The following is a 13768-nucleotide window of genomic DNA, read 5'->3' on the forward strand; positions in this document are numbered from 1 at the left end:
GGCGCTGCATGCCCGGTTCTGACCGGCACCCAGCCCCTGGTACTGCATGCCCGGTTCCGACCAGGATCTCTCCCTGGTTGGCAGATGGTACTTCTGTTGGTGCCTTAGAAGCCCTGGACCAGCTGATAGCTGACCAGCAGCATGCCCACCCCCGACTCAGCTCAGCAGCCACTGTACTGTAGGGTGTCCCCACCCAAGTCTCAAAGCCCTGTAGTCAGAGGTCTTCCTAGTGCCCCACAGGGAAAGACCAGCACAGTTCTCAGCGCACCTGCTGATCTGCTGTGACCACAGCCTTCTTCATCCACTCACTTGTGCTATCTTCCTATTTTAAGCTTGTTTCTACCAACTTCACTTCAGAACCACAATGCTTTCAGAACAAAAAATCTGATTCTTTCACCTTCAATCAATTGGCCAAACACTGCTCCAATCTGAGCACGAGGCTGGTACCTTGCGAGGATTTGTGGGGCGTGGTCGGGACACTCCATCTCTGCTCACCACAGGTGCACCCCTGGGGACTGGCACGGTGCCCAGCCTCCTGGCCCACACAGGACTTATGCGCACCCACTCTTCTATGTACTGCTGCCACCAAAGGGCCTCATCTCTCACTCTGCAGAGGCACTCTCATTTTTCTTTTTTTTTTTTTTTTTTTTTTTTTTTTGTAGTTAAAAATGTCTCACATATTTATTACTGAACCAACCCACTACTAAGGGGTCTCAATCAAACATGTCCAGCTGTCCATACGATGGTGGCATCCTTAGCTTGATACAGTCAAGGAGATAGTGATGTTGATACAGCACAAAATATGTGTTCCATCTGTTTTAGCACAGTTCCTCACAGACCCAGCTTGGTTCTTCTCCAGTGTCTCCTCTTGGAGTTATACCTGATCTTATTGCCGGTTTTCATTCGAATCCATTGGGGAATGGGACGATTTTGTTTTTGTTTTTTGGCCAGGAATCTCTTGATTCTGAAGGTCTTGTGAGAAGACATGGCGAGGAAGACTCCAGGCCACGAATCACGATGGCGGAGTGAAGAAGAGAGGCACTCTCATTTTTCTTGGTAAGTTTTCAAGTTCTAACGTACTGACATGACTTACGAGTTCATGTCTTCCTCTGCTGTTTAATCAACACTGCATTTATAGGTTCACCCAAGTTACCGCAAGTGCTCTCACTGCGTTTCCATTGATCAGTGAGGATGGCTGCACTTCATACACAGTGTCAGGAGTTATTCCAATATTCCACCCTAGACCACCACCATTTCCTCTTGCTCACAGCTCCCGAAATTCACGCCAGTCCAGCCATCCACCAATCAGATGAAACCTGGCATTTCACCTGAGAATTCCACCCCCAATCTCCCAGTCCTTTCCCCAACCCCGCCCACTTACCAAGCACCTTTAGGCAATCACCTGTGACAGTTTCAGGCACCAGTCCCTGGGGCCTGCCCTCAGCCCCTCCAATGCCCGCCCCCACACCTTGAGGCTCACCTGAACATAAGCACCCCCACGTGCCTCATCTCTCCTCGCTGTTCTCCCACCACCCCGTCCCATTCCTGCCCCGCTGCGATAAACCTCCTGAAGTACCTCACTGCATCTGGTGTTTTTGGCTCACGGTAACAGAACCAGGCTGCGGGAATTGGCTGCACGTAATGACGTAAGAACTAGAACTTTAACTGTGTTAGATAACTAACACACATTTAGCCAGCTTACTACCCTCTCACTTAAGTGTCTTTTGCCTTTTCTCTAGCAGGCCAGACACCGTTTTTCTGATCCTTTTTGTTTTGTTTCCTTTACTTTCAGGTCTGGAGACCAGGTCATTACTGGCTCTGTGCTACACATTATCTTCTTCCCCTATTGGGCACGGACCCCTCCAGCCCTCTAACACCCTGGCAGGGCATGGACCCCTCCAGCCCTCTAACACCCTGGCAGGGCACGGACCCCTCCAGCCCTCTAACACCCTGGCAGGGCACGGACCCCTCCAGCCCTCTAACACTCTGGCAGGGCACGTGAAGTGCCTCCTGCATGTCCCCTTCTCATCCACTCCAACCTGTATCCGGTCTGCTCTCCACACAGCAGCCAGGAGGGTCTGTGATAATCTAATCGTGTCAGCCTACTTGCCATGCTCCATTGGTTGCCCCTTCTCTGAACTGTCTGGACATGTTTCCACCTTATCCAAGGATGTCCTGAGAACATTGCTTTGAACAGCCACTTCTACCCACATACTGGCTCAGCTCTCAGGGGCAGGGCTGGGAGGCAAGGTCACCAGGGTCTACCCACATACTGGCTCAGTTCCCAGGGGCAGGGCTGGAAGTCAAGGTCACCAGGGTCTACCCACATACTGGCTCAGCTCTCAGGGGCAGGGCTGGGAGGCAAGGCCACCAGGGTCTACCCACAAACTGGTTAAGCTCTCAGGGGCAGGGCTGGAAGGCAAGGTCACCAGGGTCCTCCCCTGCACGAGTCAGGGTGTGGGTGCAGAACTGCTCAGAGCTTCCACATGAGCTGCCAGGATGAGGGACCACTTGCAGTAAGTCTGGGTCCTCCGGAGGCCGATCTGCAGGAACGGCTCCCCAACTCCTTGGCCCAGGCCCAGGCCTGCCTCTCACCGCAGCCCCACCCAGCTGCCCACCTGCTCCTACTCCAGCACACTTTTGCACACCTAGCACAGAACCACATCATCACACACACCTGTCTCCCTCTGGGCTGCACATGTGATCAGCCGACTCCAGGTCCCAAGGCCCGGGCTGGGCCTTAACCACTGACCCTTCCTTTCCAGCTCCAGGCCCCTCGGGGCCAATCTGTGACACCTCCTCCTGCAGAAGCAAAGCAGCGCTGGCACTGCCCAGCTTGGCTCCTGGCAAGCACAGCTGTTTCCACACTTATAATTACCAGGCACTGAGCGATGACGCCACTCTCTCCCTTGCCAGAATGTGGCAATTGGAAAACTAACATTTTAAAGCTATTTTCTACATTCTATGTCTTTGTTGAAATTAAAAGCATGAAAACAGCCTTGAGCTGGCTGACTCTGCAGCCCCCAGCGCATTCCCACCCCTTCTGGGAGACCCCCCCGCCCCGCAGCTGGGTTCTGTGGGGTGGTTCATCCGGGAAGGTTAGAGCCAGCACCCTCCACACCATGGTGATGTTGCCGACCAAAGCAGCACCTCAGGGAGAGACGAGGCCAGGAGGCTCAGGGGCCAGTCACACCCCAGGGCAGAAGCCATCTCTGTGGTAAATGCTTCATATCATTACAAACTAAACTGTTAGCAAATCCTGAACAGGACAGGCCAGACCACAGTGAACTGGGGCTCAGGGCCAGACACCAAGGAGGAGGTGCGTGTCTGCAGGAGCCCTTGGAAGGGCAAGAAGAAGGCAGCCGTCTGACAGGGCTGCCTGTGTGCAGTGCTGGCCACCGGCCGCAGGTCTCAGCAGAACTTGCAGAGGTTGTGAGGGCCGTGGGGGGGCGCCCACTCCTCCAGAAGGCCAGGATGACCTCAGCCAAGGCTCAGCCAGTCTGCTCAGCAGAGAGGGCCGCTGGCCGCTACTTCTCCTCCAGGCATTTAACAAAACAAGTTCTGCTCAGTTAATTCTCCCCCTTTCCGTTTGTCTTTCGAACGGCCCTTCCTCTACGCAGAGTGAGTCCAGGGGAGAAAGGACAGGAGAGCCACAGAGACGGGCAGCAGCAAGAAGCCCCTGCTGACAGGCCTCCAGGGACGTGCACAGCCGACGTGCTCCACCAGCTGCCTCCACTGCCTCTCTGCTCCACAGGGAGGGGAGCGGTGTGGGACCTTGTCCTGCAGCACCTCCTGGGAGGCCCCGTGAGGGTCAGAGCACAGGGAGAGCTGAACAGATGCTGCACAAATGACAAGCTAACACAGCACCTGAATGAGAAACGAGAATGTCCTGCACTCCTGTGGGCAGCCAGAGCCCCACAGCACCAGGCGCCCTAGACACCTGCCCTGGAGACTCCTGTGGGCAGCCACAGAGCCCCACAGCACCATAGACACCTGCCCTGGAGTCTCCTGCGGGCAGCCACAGAGCCCCACAGCACCATAGACACCTGCCCTGGAGTCTCCTGTGGGCAGCCACAGAGCCCCACAGCACCAGGCGTCCTAGACACCTGCCCTGGAGACTCCTGCGGGCAGCCACAGAGCCCCACAGCACCATAGACACCTGCCCTGGAGTCTCCTGCGGGCAGCCACAGAGCCCCACAGCACCATAGACACCTGCCCTGGAGACTCCTGCGGGCAGCCACAGAGCCCCACAGCACCATAGACACCTGCCCTGGAGACTCCTGTGGGCAGCCACAGAGCCCCACAGCACCATAGACACCTGCCCTGGAGTTTCCTGTGGGCAGCCACAGAGCCCCACAGCACCATAGACACCTGCCCTGGAGTCTCCTGCGGGCAGCCACAGAGCCCCACAGCACCAGGCACCCTAGACACCTGCCTGGAGACTCCTGCGGGCAGCCAGAGCCCCACAGCACCATAGACACCTGCCCTGGAGACTCCTGTGGGCAGCCACAGAGCCCCACAGCACCATAGACACCTGCCCTGGAGTCTCCTGTGGGCAGCCACAGAGCCCCACAGCACCACAGACACCTGCCTTGGAGACTCCTGTGGGCAGCCACAGAGCCCCACAGCACCACAGACACCTGCCCTGGAGACTCCTGTGGGCAGCCACAGAGCCCCACAGCACCAGGCGCCCTAGACACCTGCCTGGAGACTCCTATGACATGTGGACCCAGCTCACTCAGCCAAGCAAGCTGTTTTAACCTCCCATGTTGGTGACAGCAGTCAAGGAAGGACCGGGGAAGGTCTGCAGCTGGTTTCCCTACAAGGCAAACGTGAGGCATATGCCCACAGGGGCCCTTCCTCCAGCAAACAGGAGAACCCAAGCAAGTCCTCACTGAGTGTGAGGCAGCTTCAAACACCACACGCTCTCTGTTCCTTCTCGCTTAGAAAGGCAGGGAACAATCCCCCTCCCTCCCTTCAGGGTGGACGTCTGGACAGCACAGTGTATGTGTGTGTGTGTGAGAGAGAGAGAGAGAGAGAGAGACAAACAGACAGACGTCTGGGAACAGGAGAGCCCTCCTCCCTTCAGAGTGGACATTTGGACAGAACAGTGTGTGTGTGTGTGTGTGTGTGTGTGTGTGTGTGTGTGTAACATCCGGGAACAGCAAAACCCTCCTCCCTTCAGGGTGGACATCTGGACAACACTGTGTGTGTGGGTAGGGGCACGCTGTGTGTCGCCTGGGAACAGGAGAAGTACTGATGGCTCCAGACTCCCTCACTGCAGGAGAAGTGAACCACACACACAGACTCACACAGCCCCTGCAGCCAAGAGCGGACTGCCCAGCCTGCTGCCCACCGCCCTTGTGAGGAGCTCCCTGAACAGGGACCCTCTCCTGCGAGTCAGGCAGTAGAGGACAGCCCTGGCCGATACCTGCTAAGTCGCAAGTGATCTCACAGAATCGCACCCTGAGCCTCTTTAACATCTGAGATCCTAAGTCCTTGCTGCTTTGGGTTACTTTGTTACACAGCTCCAACGGTGCTGCAGGCTGACATCTCACGGAGGCCTCAGTCCCACGAGATGACAACGAGCGGACACACTCTCATCAGCTAGTGATGCTGCTGGGGACTGCACGGCCTAAGGGCAGTGCACACGCTCACATGCAGCCCGTGCTGCTTGATCAACACCGAATGACTGCACTACTGGTGGGTGAACTTACTGTACTTTTTATCATTACTTTAGAGTATGTTCCTTTATTATGAACAATACAGCGTGGTGCACCGTGATGTCACAGCTCTCGGAGCCCTGAGGCTGCTCCCCCAGGCCACCTGAGGCTCAGGGCCCTCTGCTGAGGCCGCCTAGTGACATAGCAACATAGCTCTTGGAGCCCTGTGATGCTCCCCCAGATCAGGCCAATGTACCAGTCACTAGACACAAAAGTCAGAGCTGGACATAGACCAGACCAGGCCTTCCCACTTGCCAGTGCATGTAAGAGAGAAAGCTAAGGGCTGTCTGGACCAAGCCACTGCATCGGCCGCTGTGTGTGAGAGTCAAAGCTGGGGTCGGGCTGGGTAGGGTGGTCTGGCCAGGAGGGGCGTCCCTGAGTCTCCTGAGTGCCTCAGACCTATAGGCTCCCCAGATTCAGGAAACATAGGCATGTGGTCCGACAGCGGATCACCTGCCATAAGACTGGGTCACCTCCATTGCCGACTCCCATCAAGGATGAAGAGCATACCTAGATGGACAATTTCAAGATGGCCCGCTCCTCTAATTCAACGCAAGACCTCAAGTGCCTCATCAAAGGGTGAAGACAGACAGGTTCAAGTACACTTTTGGCCAATTCTGCAGCAAACAGCCAAGTCTGTGGACACTCTGATCCAGTGTGGACCCCCAACAGGCCTTAGCACTTACACAGCAAGAACAAAGAAGAACCTGTGTGAGGACAGATGAATTTCACCTCTTGAGCAATCACGGTGATGCAGGGACACAGCCGTGGCCACTGAAGGGGAAGTCGCTGGCCAGCAAGGAGGCCCACTGGGTGAGGACCAGAGTCAGGACAGCCAGGTAGCCAGCTCCGGGCCACAAGCTGGAGGTCACACCTTTCCCATTTTAAGGAAACCTCACCTGCCTGCCCCTCGGATAACACCCCCAGGACACCCCTTCCTCCACCAGGGGTGCCAGGGGTGCATTCAGACACATTTCTACACAGTCTGATAGCAAGGGGTGCTGCACCCCCACCACAGGAACGCACCTTTCACCCACCTGTTCCTTCCCCCAGCTCCATACCAATCTGTGGCCCACATGGGTCTATAATCTCCTCACCTTTGTAATAAGCTCTAAACATTTTTTTAAAAAGGAAAAAACTCAACAAGAATAAAATAACCCAGTTAAGAACTGGGCAAAGTGGGCCCAGTATAATGATTCAGTTGACCAATGCTCCATCAAGTGCTGGGATCCCATATGGGTGCCTGTTCATGTCCTGGCTGTTCTGCTTCCTATCCAGCTCCCTGCTTGCAGCCCAGGAAAGTAATGGAGGGCGGCCCAATGGCTTGGGACTCTACACTTGCCTGGGAGACCTGGAAGAAGCTCCTGGCTCCTGGCTTTGGATCGGCTCAGCTCCGGCTGTTGCAATCACTTGGGGAGTGAGCCAGCAGATGCAAGACCGGTCTGTCTCTCTGCTTCGTAAAATCCGCCCCTCCAATAAAAACAATATATCTAAAAGAAAGAGAACGGAAGAAAAGGAAGGGAGGGAGGGAAGGAGAGAGGGAGGGAAGATGGGAGAGGAAAAGAGAGGAGAGGAAAGGAAAAAAGAAAACAGCAAAGTTTATGAAGGGAAATTTCACTTTCTCTGATTTGCCGATATGTAGATTAAACGCACAGAAGAACTGACAGCCTATGGTTTCACTATTGTGTATAGTCCTTGTTTATGTCCCCGTGGTACAGTTGTCTTTATATTTTGTACTTGTAACACTCTTTATGTACTGGAGGAATAAGCCAAAGGTAAATTGAAAGTATCTTATCACCAAAATATTACTACTAATAATAATAATACAATAACTAAAAGAAAAGCAGAGTCACTGTATTCTTAGAATTCTATCAACAAAATACATGAAATCTGCTCTTCACAGTAAGAAATAAAAATGTAAATGAAGAAATAAAGAAAGAAAATCCAAGGATGAAAAGAAAACATAAACAGATTCAACACGGTGACAGTGAACGCTAAAGGCAACCGCTCCCCAAGTGAACTTGCATTCAGTGAACTCACACATCTAACGCCAATAAAAACACTCCTACTTACAGAAGCTGCTGCTACTCCTGCACTCCTGTGGAGCCCAGCCCCGGCTCCTGGGGACATTTGGGGAGTGACCCAGCGGATGGAACAGCGTCCTCTCTCACCTTCCCTCCCTCTATTGCTCCATTGTTCTGACTTTCAAATAAGAAAATTTTACAAGAATTAGCAGTCATCTCTAAAAAATGTAAACTTTTTTTGTGTTCAAAGGCATTATTGGGCCCAGCATGGCAGCCTAATGGCTGAAGCCCTCGCTTTGCATGTGCTAGGATCCCATATAGGAGCTGGTTTGTATTCAATCCCGGCAGCTCCACTTCCCATCCAGCTTCCTGCTTGTGGCCTGGGAAAGCAGTTGAGCACGGCCCAAAGCCTTGGGACCCTGCACCTGTGTGGGAGACCTGGAAGCGGCTCCTGGCTCCTGGCTTCTGACTGGCTCAGCTCCAGCCATTGCAGCCACATCAGACAGAAGCTCTTCCTCTCTGTCTCTTCTCCTCTGCTTATCTGACTTTACAATAAAAAAATAAAATCTTTACCAAGAACGTGAAAAGATAACCACCACTTACATCAACCTTATTTACAGTAAGGATTAGTATCCAGAATATACGACGAACCCTGCTAACTCAACAACAAAAAGTAGCTCAGTGAAACCAGAAATGAGGAATCTAAACAGACATTTCACCAAAGAAGGTTTATAAATCACCAACAAGTACATTAACACCTCTGCTTATTAACCATCACTGCTTATTAAAATCATGAGCCAATAATACAACAAGATATTACTTCCTACATATGAGGCTGGCTTTGATAGGAAAAGAGTTAAGTGTCAGCAACACTGAGACACACATTGTCACAGGACGCAGTTAAATGTACAGTCACAATAGGAGAGTGCAATTCCGCTGCTACGTGTAACCTAAGACCAACTAAAATCTATATTTACATAAAAGGTACAGAACTTCTCACAAAAGCATTAATCAAAATAGCCAAAAGTGGTAACAACTCAAACAGACATCCATACAGTCTAGAATATTCTGCCGTAAAAAGCAATGACGTTATGATACATGTTAGAACACAAATGAGCTTCGAAAACATTATGCTGAAATGAGCCAGAAACAAAACAACATATGCTGCACTGTGCTATTAATATGAAACATTCAGAGGCAGCAGACCCACAGAGACTAAATGTGGGTGAATGGTTGTGGAGGCAACTGGTACCAGGAGTAGATTCTTGGAGAAGCAATCAATGTGTTCTGGAATCGGGCAGTGGGGATGGCTGCACAAGCTAGTGGATATGCTGAAAATACTGCATTTTACACTTTAAAGTGGTACTGATTACAGCTCATTAAAAATAAAATTAAATAAAACCAAAAAGGCTGATGATTCTCTTCATGTTACTGATGTATTTGTCCAATACACTCACCAGAAAATTCTCAGTCATTTTTTGTAAAAAAAAAAAAAATGACAGGCAATTTGAACATTTATGAGGAAAAGCTAGGGATATGGCATAGGAAAAAAACCTGAAAAAATAAGGCCAACAATGGAGGACTCAGCAAACCCTGGCTTCAAGAGGAACTATCAAGCTACAATAGGCAAATCATTTGTGGCACTAATGGGGATAAAGGAATATGGAGCCTAGGGAGAGCAGAGTGAAGAAACAGCCAAACACAGTGCTGACCGGTACAAGGGGAAGAAATTCTAGTCTCTGACAATGATCAAATGCAGACATAAGAATCAAGATGGCAGAACAGGGTAAGGACATGTTTAAACGGAAGGAGAAACATTTAATCAGGATGAAGCAGAGAGGACACATTCCAGGAAACAGGAGAAGACAGAACAACAGCAGAGGGGTACCTGGAAACTGACAGACACAGGAAAGCAGCGGGCACAACGGGGTGGTGTTGCAGTGACTGATACCCCAGCAGCATTCAGCTAACAGTGATCTGAACTCCACCAGCAGCCGGAACTCCACCAGCAACCAGGCGGGAAGGGACTTTCACTGGGAGCTTGGGAGGTGAACCCAGACAAAGACCTGTCCGTCCTGCTGGTCTGTTTGATTTGACCAGGAGCAGAGACAGAGCAGCAGATCCCAGACGAGCAGTGCAAGAACAGGGTGGATTTCACAGCCTGGTCAGCCCCCTAGAGCTGAATTGGGCACCATTTTGCATAAGGAGGCAAAGGCAAGGGAAAGGACTGAGCATATACTGAGCTGGGAGTGAACTCCTTTCTGACTCAGTGAACAGCAGCAATGTGGCATTCTACAGGTTCCACCCAGGACAGGTCTGGGTAGCCCTCAGAGACAATGGCCAGCAGATCAAGAACTGTAGTGGTGGTACGGCAGGTGCCATTTTGTACACTGTGGCAATAGCTTTAGGACTGCAGGGGACAACAGTGAACTGTGCATGTGCTGAGCTTGCAAGAACTCACTGAGTTCCGTGGATCACACTGGTCCCACAGGAAAATAATACTGACTGTGGCACCGTACAGGTCAAAACAGGTCCGTGTGGCACCCAGACCTAATGTCCAACAGGTTCCAGCAAGATCAGCGCCACCAACAACCTAGCTAAATAGGACACCTGGTGTCTCCCTAATCCTGGGACCTGCTCCAATTGGAAGTGGGAGAAAGGTTGTACAGACAATGGAGCTGAGCCCATCCAGGCCGGCTGAGGTCTTGGCCACACCTTCAGGTGGGTGGTACTAGCATTGCCCACCCATTTTCTAATTAATTAAGAGACCACCAATGGGGAACATCTTACCTGTAGGTTCCCCGCCCAACAAGGAGGGGTCAAGGAAGGCTTAAAATCCCAAGATCCTTCCTCAAACCTTTGGTGTCTCTCTCCCTCCTCTTTCGAGAGGCACCCCACCTCCCGCTCTTGGGAGGTGCTTTCCCCTTCCTCTCCCTTCCCTGCTCACCTGGTTCCTTCACAAATAAACTTTTCTGTCTGCAACAGATTCCCGGCTTTTTATTTCTATACTAAGCTGAGGAAAGAACCCACCGGGCATTTCTGGTAACAGGTGCAGCCTCAGCACGGTATCACAGGAGCTGAAGACTGGTGAGCCAGCAGCTGGGGCTATGGAGACCACGGTGGAAATCTAACATAAGAACCCAGACCTGGAGAAACCTGCCCCGAGGAGAAGACTCTGCTAACCAGAAGTACAATGACCAAGAACAAAACAAGAGAAAAAGGCACAGTGAATATTACTAAAAACTCCCCTGCAAAGGAGCAAAACCCTATGCCAATCACAGAGTTAACTGAGGAAGACATCGAGAAAATGGGGGACACAGAATTCAGAAAACTCAATATAAAGCTTCTGATCAACAGTGAGAAGCACATACAAGAGTTCAAAGAATTTAAGGAAGCAATAAAGCAAATCCAGGCTGATATATCAGAAATTAAGAACACAGTAGAGCAAATTAAAAGTACAGTGGAGAGTCTCCAAAATAGAATGAAGCAAGCAGAAGAAAGAATCTCACAAATGGAAGGTATTTCCTGTCATCAGGGGGAAGCAAACAAAAAGCTGGAAGCAGAGCTGGATCAGGCCAAAAAAAAGTATTCAAGAATTGAAAGACACTATTAAGAGGCCAAATACAAGAGTTATGGGAGTCCTTGCAGCATCCAAGGTCATCGGAACGACAACCAGGAGCCCTGAGCTGTCCGCAGAAACAGAAGAACAGCAAACATCCTTCGGGACTAGGGAGAGGAGCTTTCTCTGGTCCTGGCCTGGTTCCGACTTTGGGTCCTCACCCTCTCTCGCAATGACCATCAGGTTTCGCTCCAGAAACCCCTCAAACCAACCAGCCAACCAACCAACCAAACAAACAAACAAAAAAATCTAGAATAGATAGACAGAGAACAACAAGGAAAGCTTAGAATCAGACAGGAAACGGTCAGTGCGGACGCACTTATACCTCACTAGGTGGGACACAAAGCACTGGGGTATTGAAGATTTCTCTGCACACCCCTCCTATAACTGTTCACCTAAACTGCTGACACATGTCTTGTTAGAGTCATAGACTACCCAAAAAACAGCCAGGTTCAGCAAAATCACGCTTCGACGCTATAAACTGCTAAATACTAAAATGAAAATAGACACGAGACAGCTGAATGGTAATCTACAGCCATTTCAAGGTGTATAGAATCCAGTTGTATATAAACCAATAACCAATGTTAATGAAAAAGTCACAGGATGTGGTTCAGAATTTGCATTCTTTTTTTTTTTTTAACATATTGGTACTCAATACTATGTCAATTAATTCCATAACGTTATAAATTGTTACTGATGTTATGTTGGAGCTTTTAATTGATCAAGATGATACTCTGCCGGTGCTACCTTCAGACCAGAGATGGTCTCTCCAAGAAGCCGTTGAATTTATCTGGACAATAAGATGCTGGACTTTATGCTTGGTAAATGCTTGCAATGAAAGAATCTCAACTGAATTTGAACTGTGATAATGCAACAAGGTGGAGGAACCCACCATGGGGGGAGGGTTTGGGGAGGGGTGGGGAGAATCCCAGTGCCTATAAAACTGTCACATAATGCAATGTAACCAATAAAAAAAAGAGTTATGAGAGTCCCAGAAGGTGCAGAAAGAGAAGCTGGGTTTACAAATATATTTAATGAAATAATAAAGGAAAATTTCCCTAATCTAGAGGAAGATTGGGAAACAACATCCAGGGGGGGCACAAAACTCCCAACAGGCCTGACCAAAAGTGATCTTCACCAAGACACATGATAATCAAGCTCTCTTCAATTGAACATAAGGAAAAGATCCTTAAATGTGCACGTGAAAAAAGCCAATTGACATATAAAGGAATGCCAATTAAGCTCACAGGAGATCTCTCACAGGAAACTCTACAGGCAAGAAGAGAATGGAGTGACATATTCCAGATTCTAAGAGAAAAAAATTGTCGGCCTAGGATAACATATCCAGCAAAGCTTTCTTTTGTCTTTGAAAAGGAAATAAAATTCTTCCACAGTAAAGAAAAGTTACAAGAATTTGCCTCTTCCAAGCCTGCCCTACAAATGATACTTCAAGATGTTCTCTTGACAGAGAAGAGGAATAGCACCTACCAAAACCAAAGGCAAACGGGAAGAACATCCCAGTAAAATGACAACAGAAGACTAAACCAATGAACAACCCATTCCTAAAATGACAGGACCAAAGTACCACCCCTATATATTAACCCTGAAACTTCATGGTGTTGTTAATTTCTTTTTTCTTCCTGATGTTGATTTTGTTTTGTGGCTTTTTATTTAAGGGGATGTATAGTAGCTGTGAAATGGAGACTAACATATCCAGATGTGAGGTTACAATGTAGTATGCATTTCTACTTCCAGATCAAATATGGACTCCCAATGAAGTTGTTGAATATATCTTAACAATAGGATGCTGGACTCTGCCATTGTCCATGCCCGCAATGATGGACATACGGCTGTGTATGAAGAACTATACTTTAGTAATGATATAGAGGAACTAGGTGGGGTGGGGGGAATTGGGGCTGGGATAAGGGAAATACCAAGAGCCTATGGAACTGTGTCATAAAATGATAGTAATAGGGCCCGGCGGCGTGGCCTAGTGGCTAAAGTCCTCGCCTTGAAAGCCCCGGGATCCCATATGGCCGCTGGTTCTAATCCCGGCAGCTCCACTTCCCATCCAGCTCCCTGCTTGTGGCCTGGGAAAGCAGGAGAGGACGGCCCAAAGCTTTGGGACCCTGCACGCGCGTGGGAGACCTGGAAGAGGTTCCTGGTCCCGGCATCAGATTGGCGCGTACCTGCCCGTTGCGGCTCACTTGGGGAGTGAATCATCGGATGGAAGATCTTCCTCTCTGTCTCTCCTCCTCTCTGCATATCCGGCTTTCCAATAATAATAAAATCTTTAAAAGAAATGATAGTAATAATAATAATAATAAAATGTAAAAAAAAAAAAAAAGAAATGCAGACAGAAAAGGAAGGCGAGCTTCAGCCTTAGCTCGTGCCGTGTTGAG

At 49.9% G+C, this 13768-nt stretch overlaps 1 protein-coding gene across 1 annotated transcript; it reads right to left on the reverse strand.

Moving 5' to 3' along the window:
• Positions 1 to 662: 662 nt before the first annotated feature.
• Positions 663 to 1041, reverse strand: LOC131479795 (large ribosomal subunit protein eL39). The gene has a single exon (XM_058661207.1). The coding sequence runs from the start codon at positions 985 to 987 to the stop codon at positions 832 to 834; it is 156 nt and encodes a 51-aa protein (XP_058517190.1). The 5' UTR covers positions 988 to 1041; the 3' UTR covers positions 663 to 831.
• Positions 1042 to 13768: the final 12727 nt, after the last annotated feature.

The sequence above is a fragment of the Ochotona princeps genome, chromosome 3, assembly GCF_030435755.1.
Source record: "Ochotona princeps isolate mOchPri1 chromosome 3, mOchPri1.hap1, whole genome shotgun sequence".
NCBI classification, from domain to species: domain Eukaryota; kingdom Metazoa; phylum Chordata; class Mammalia; order Lagomorpha; family Ochotonidae; genus Ochotona; species Ochotona princeps.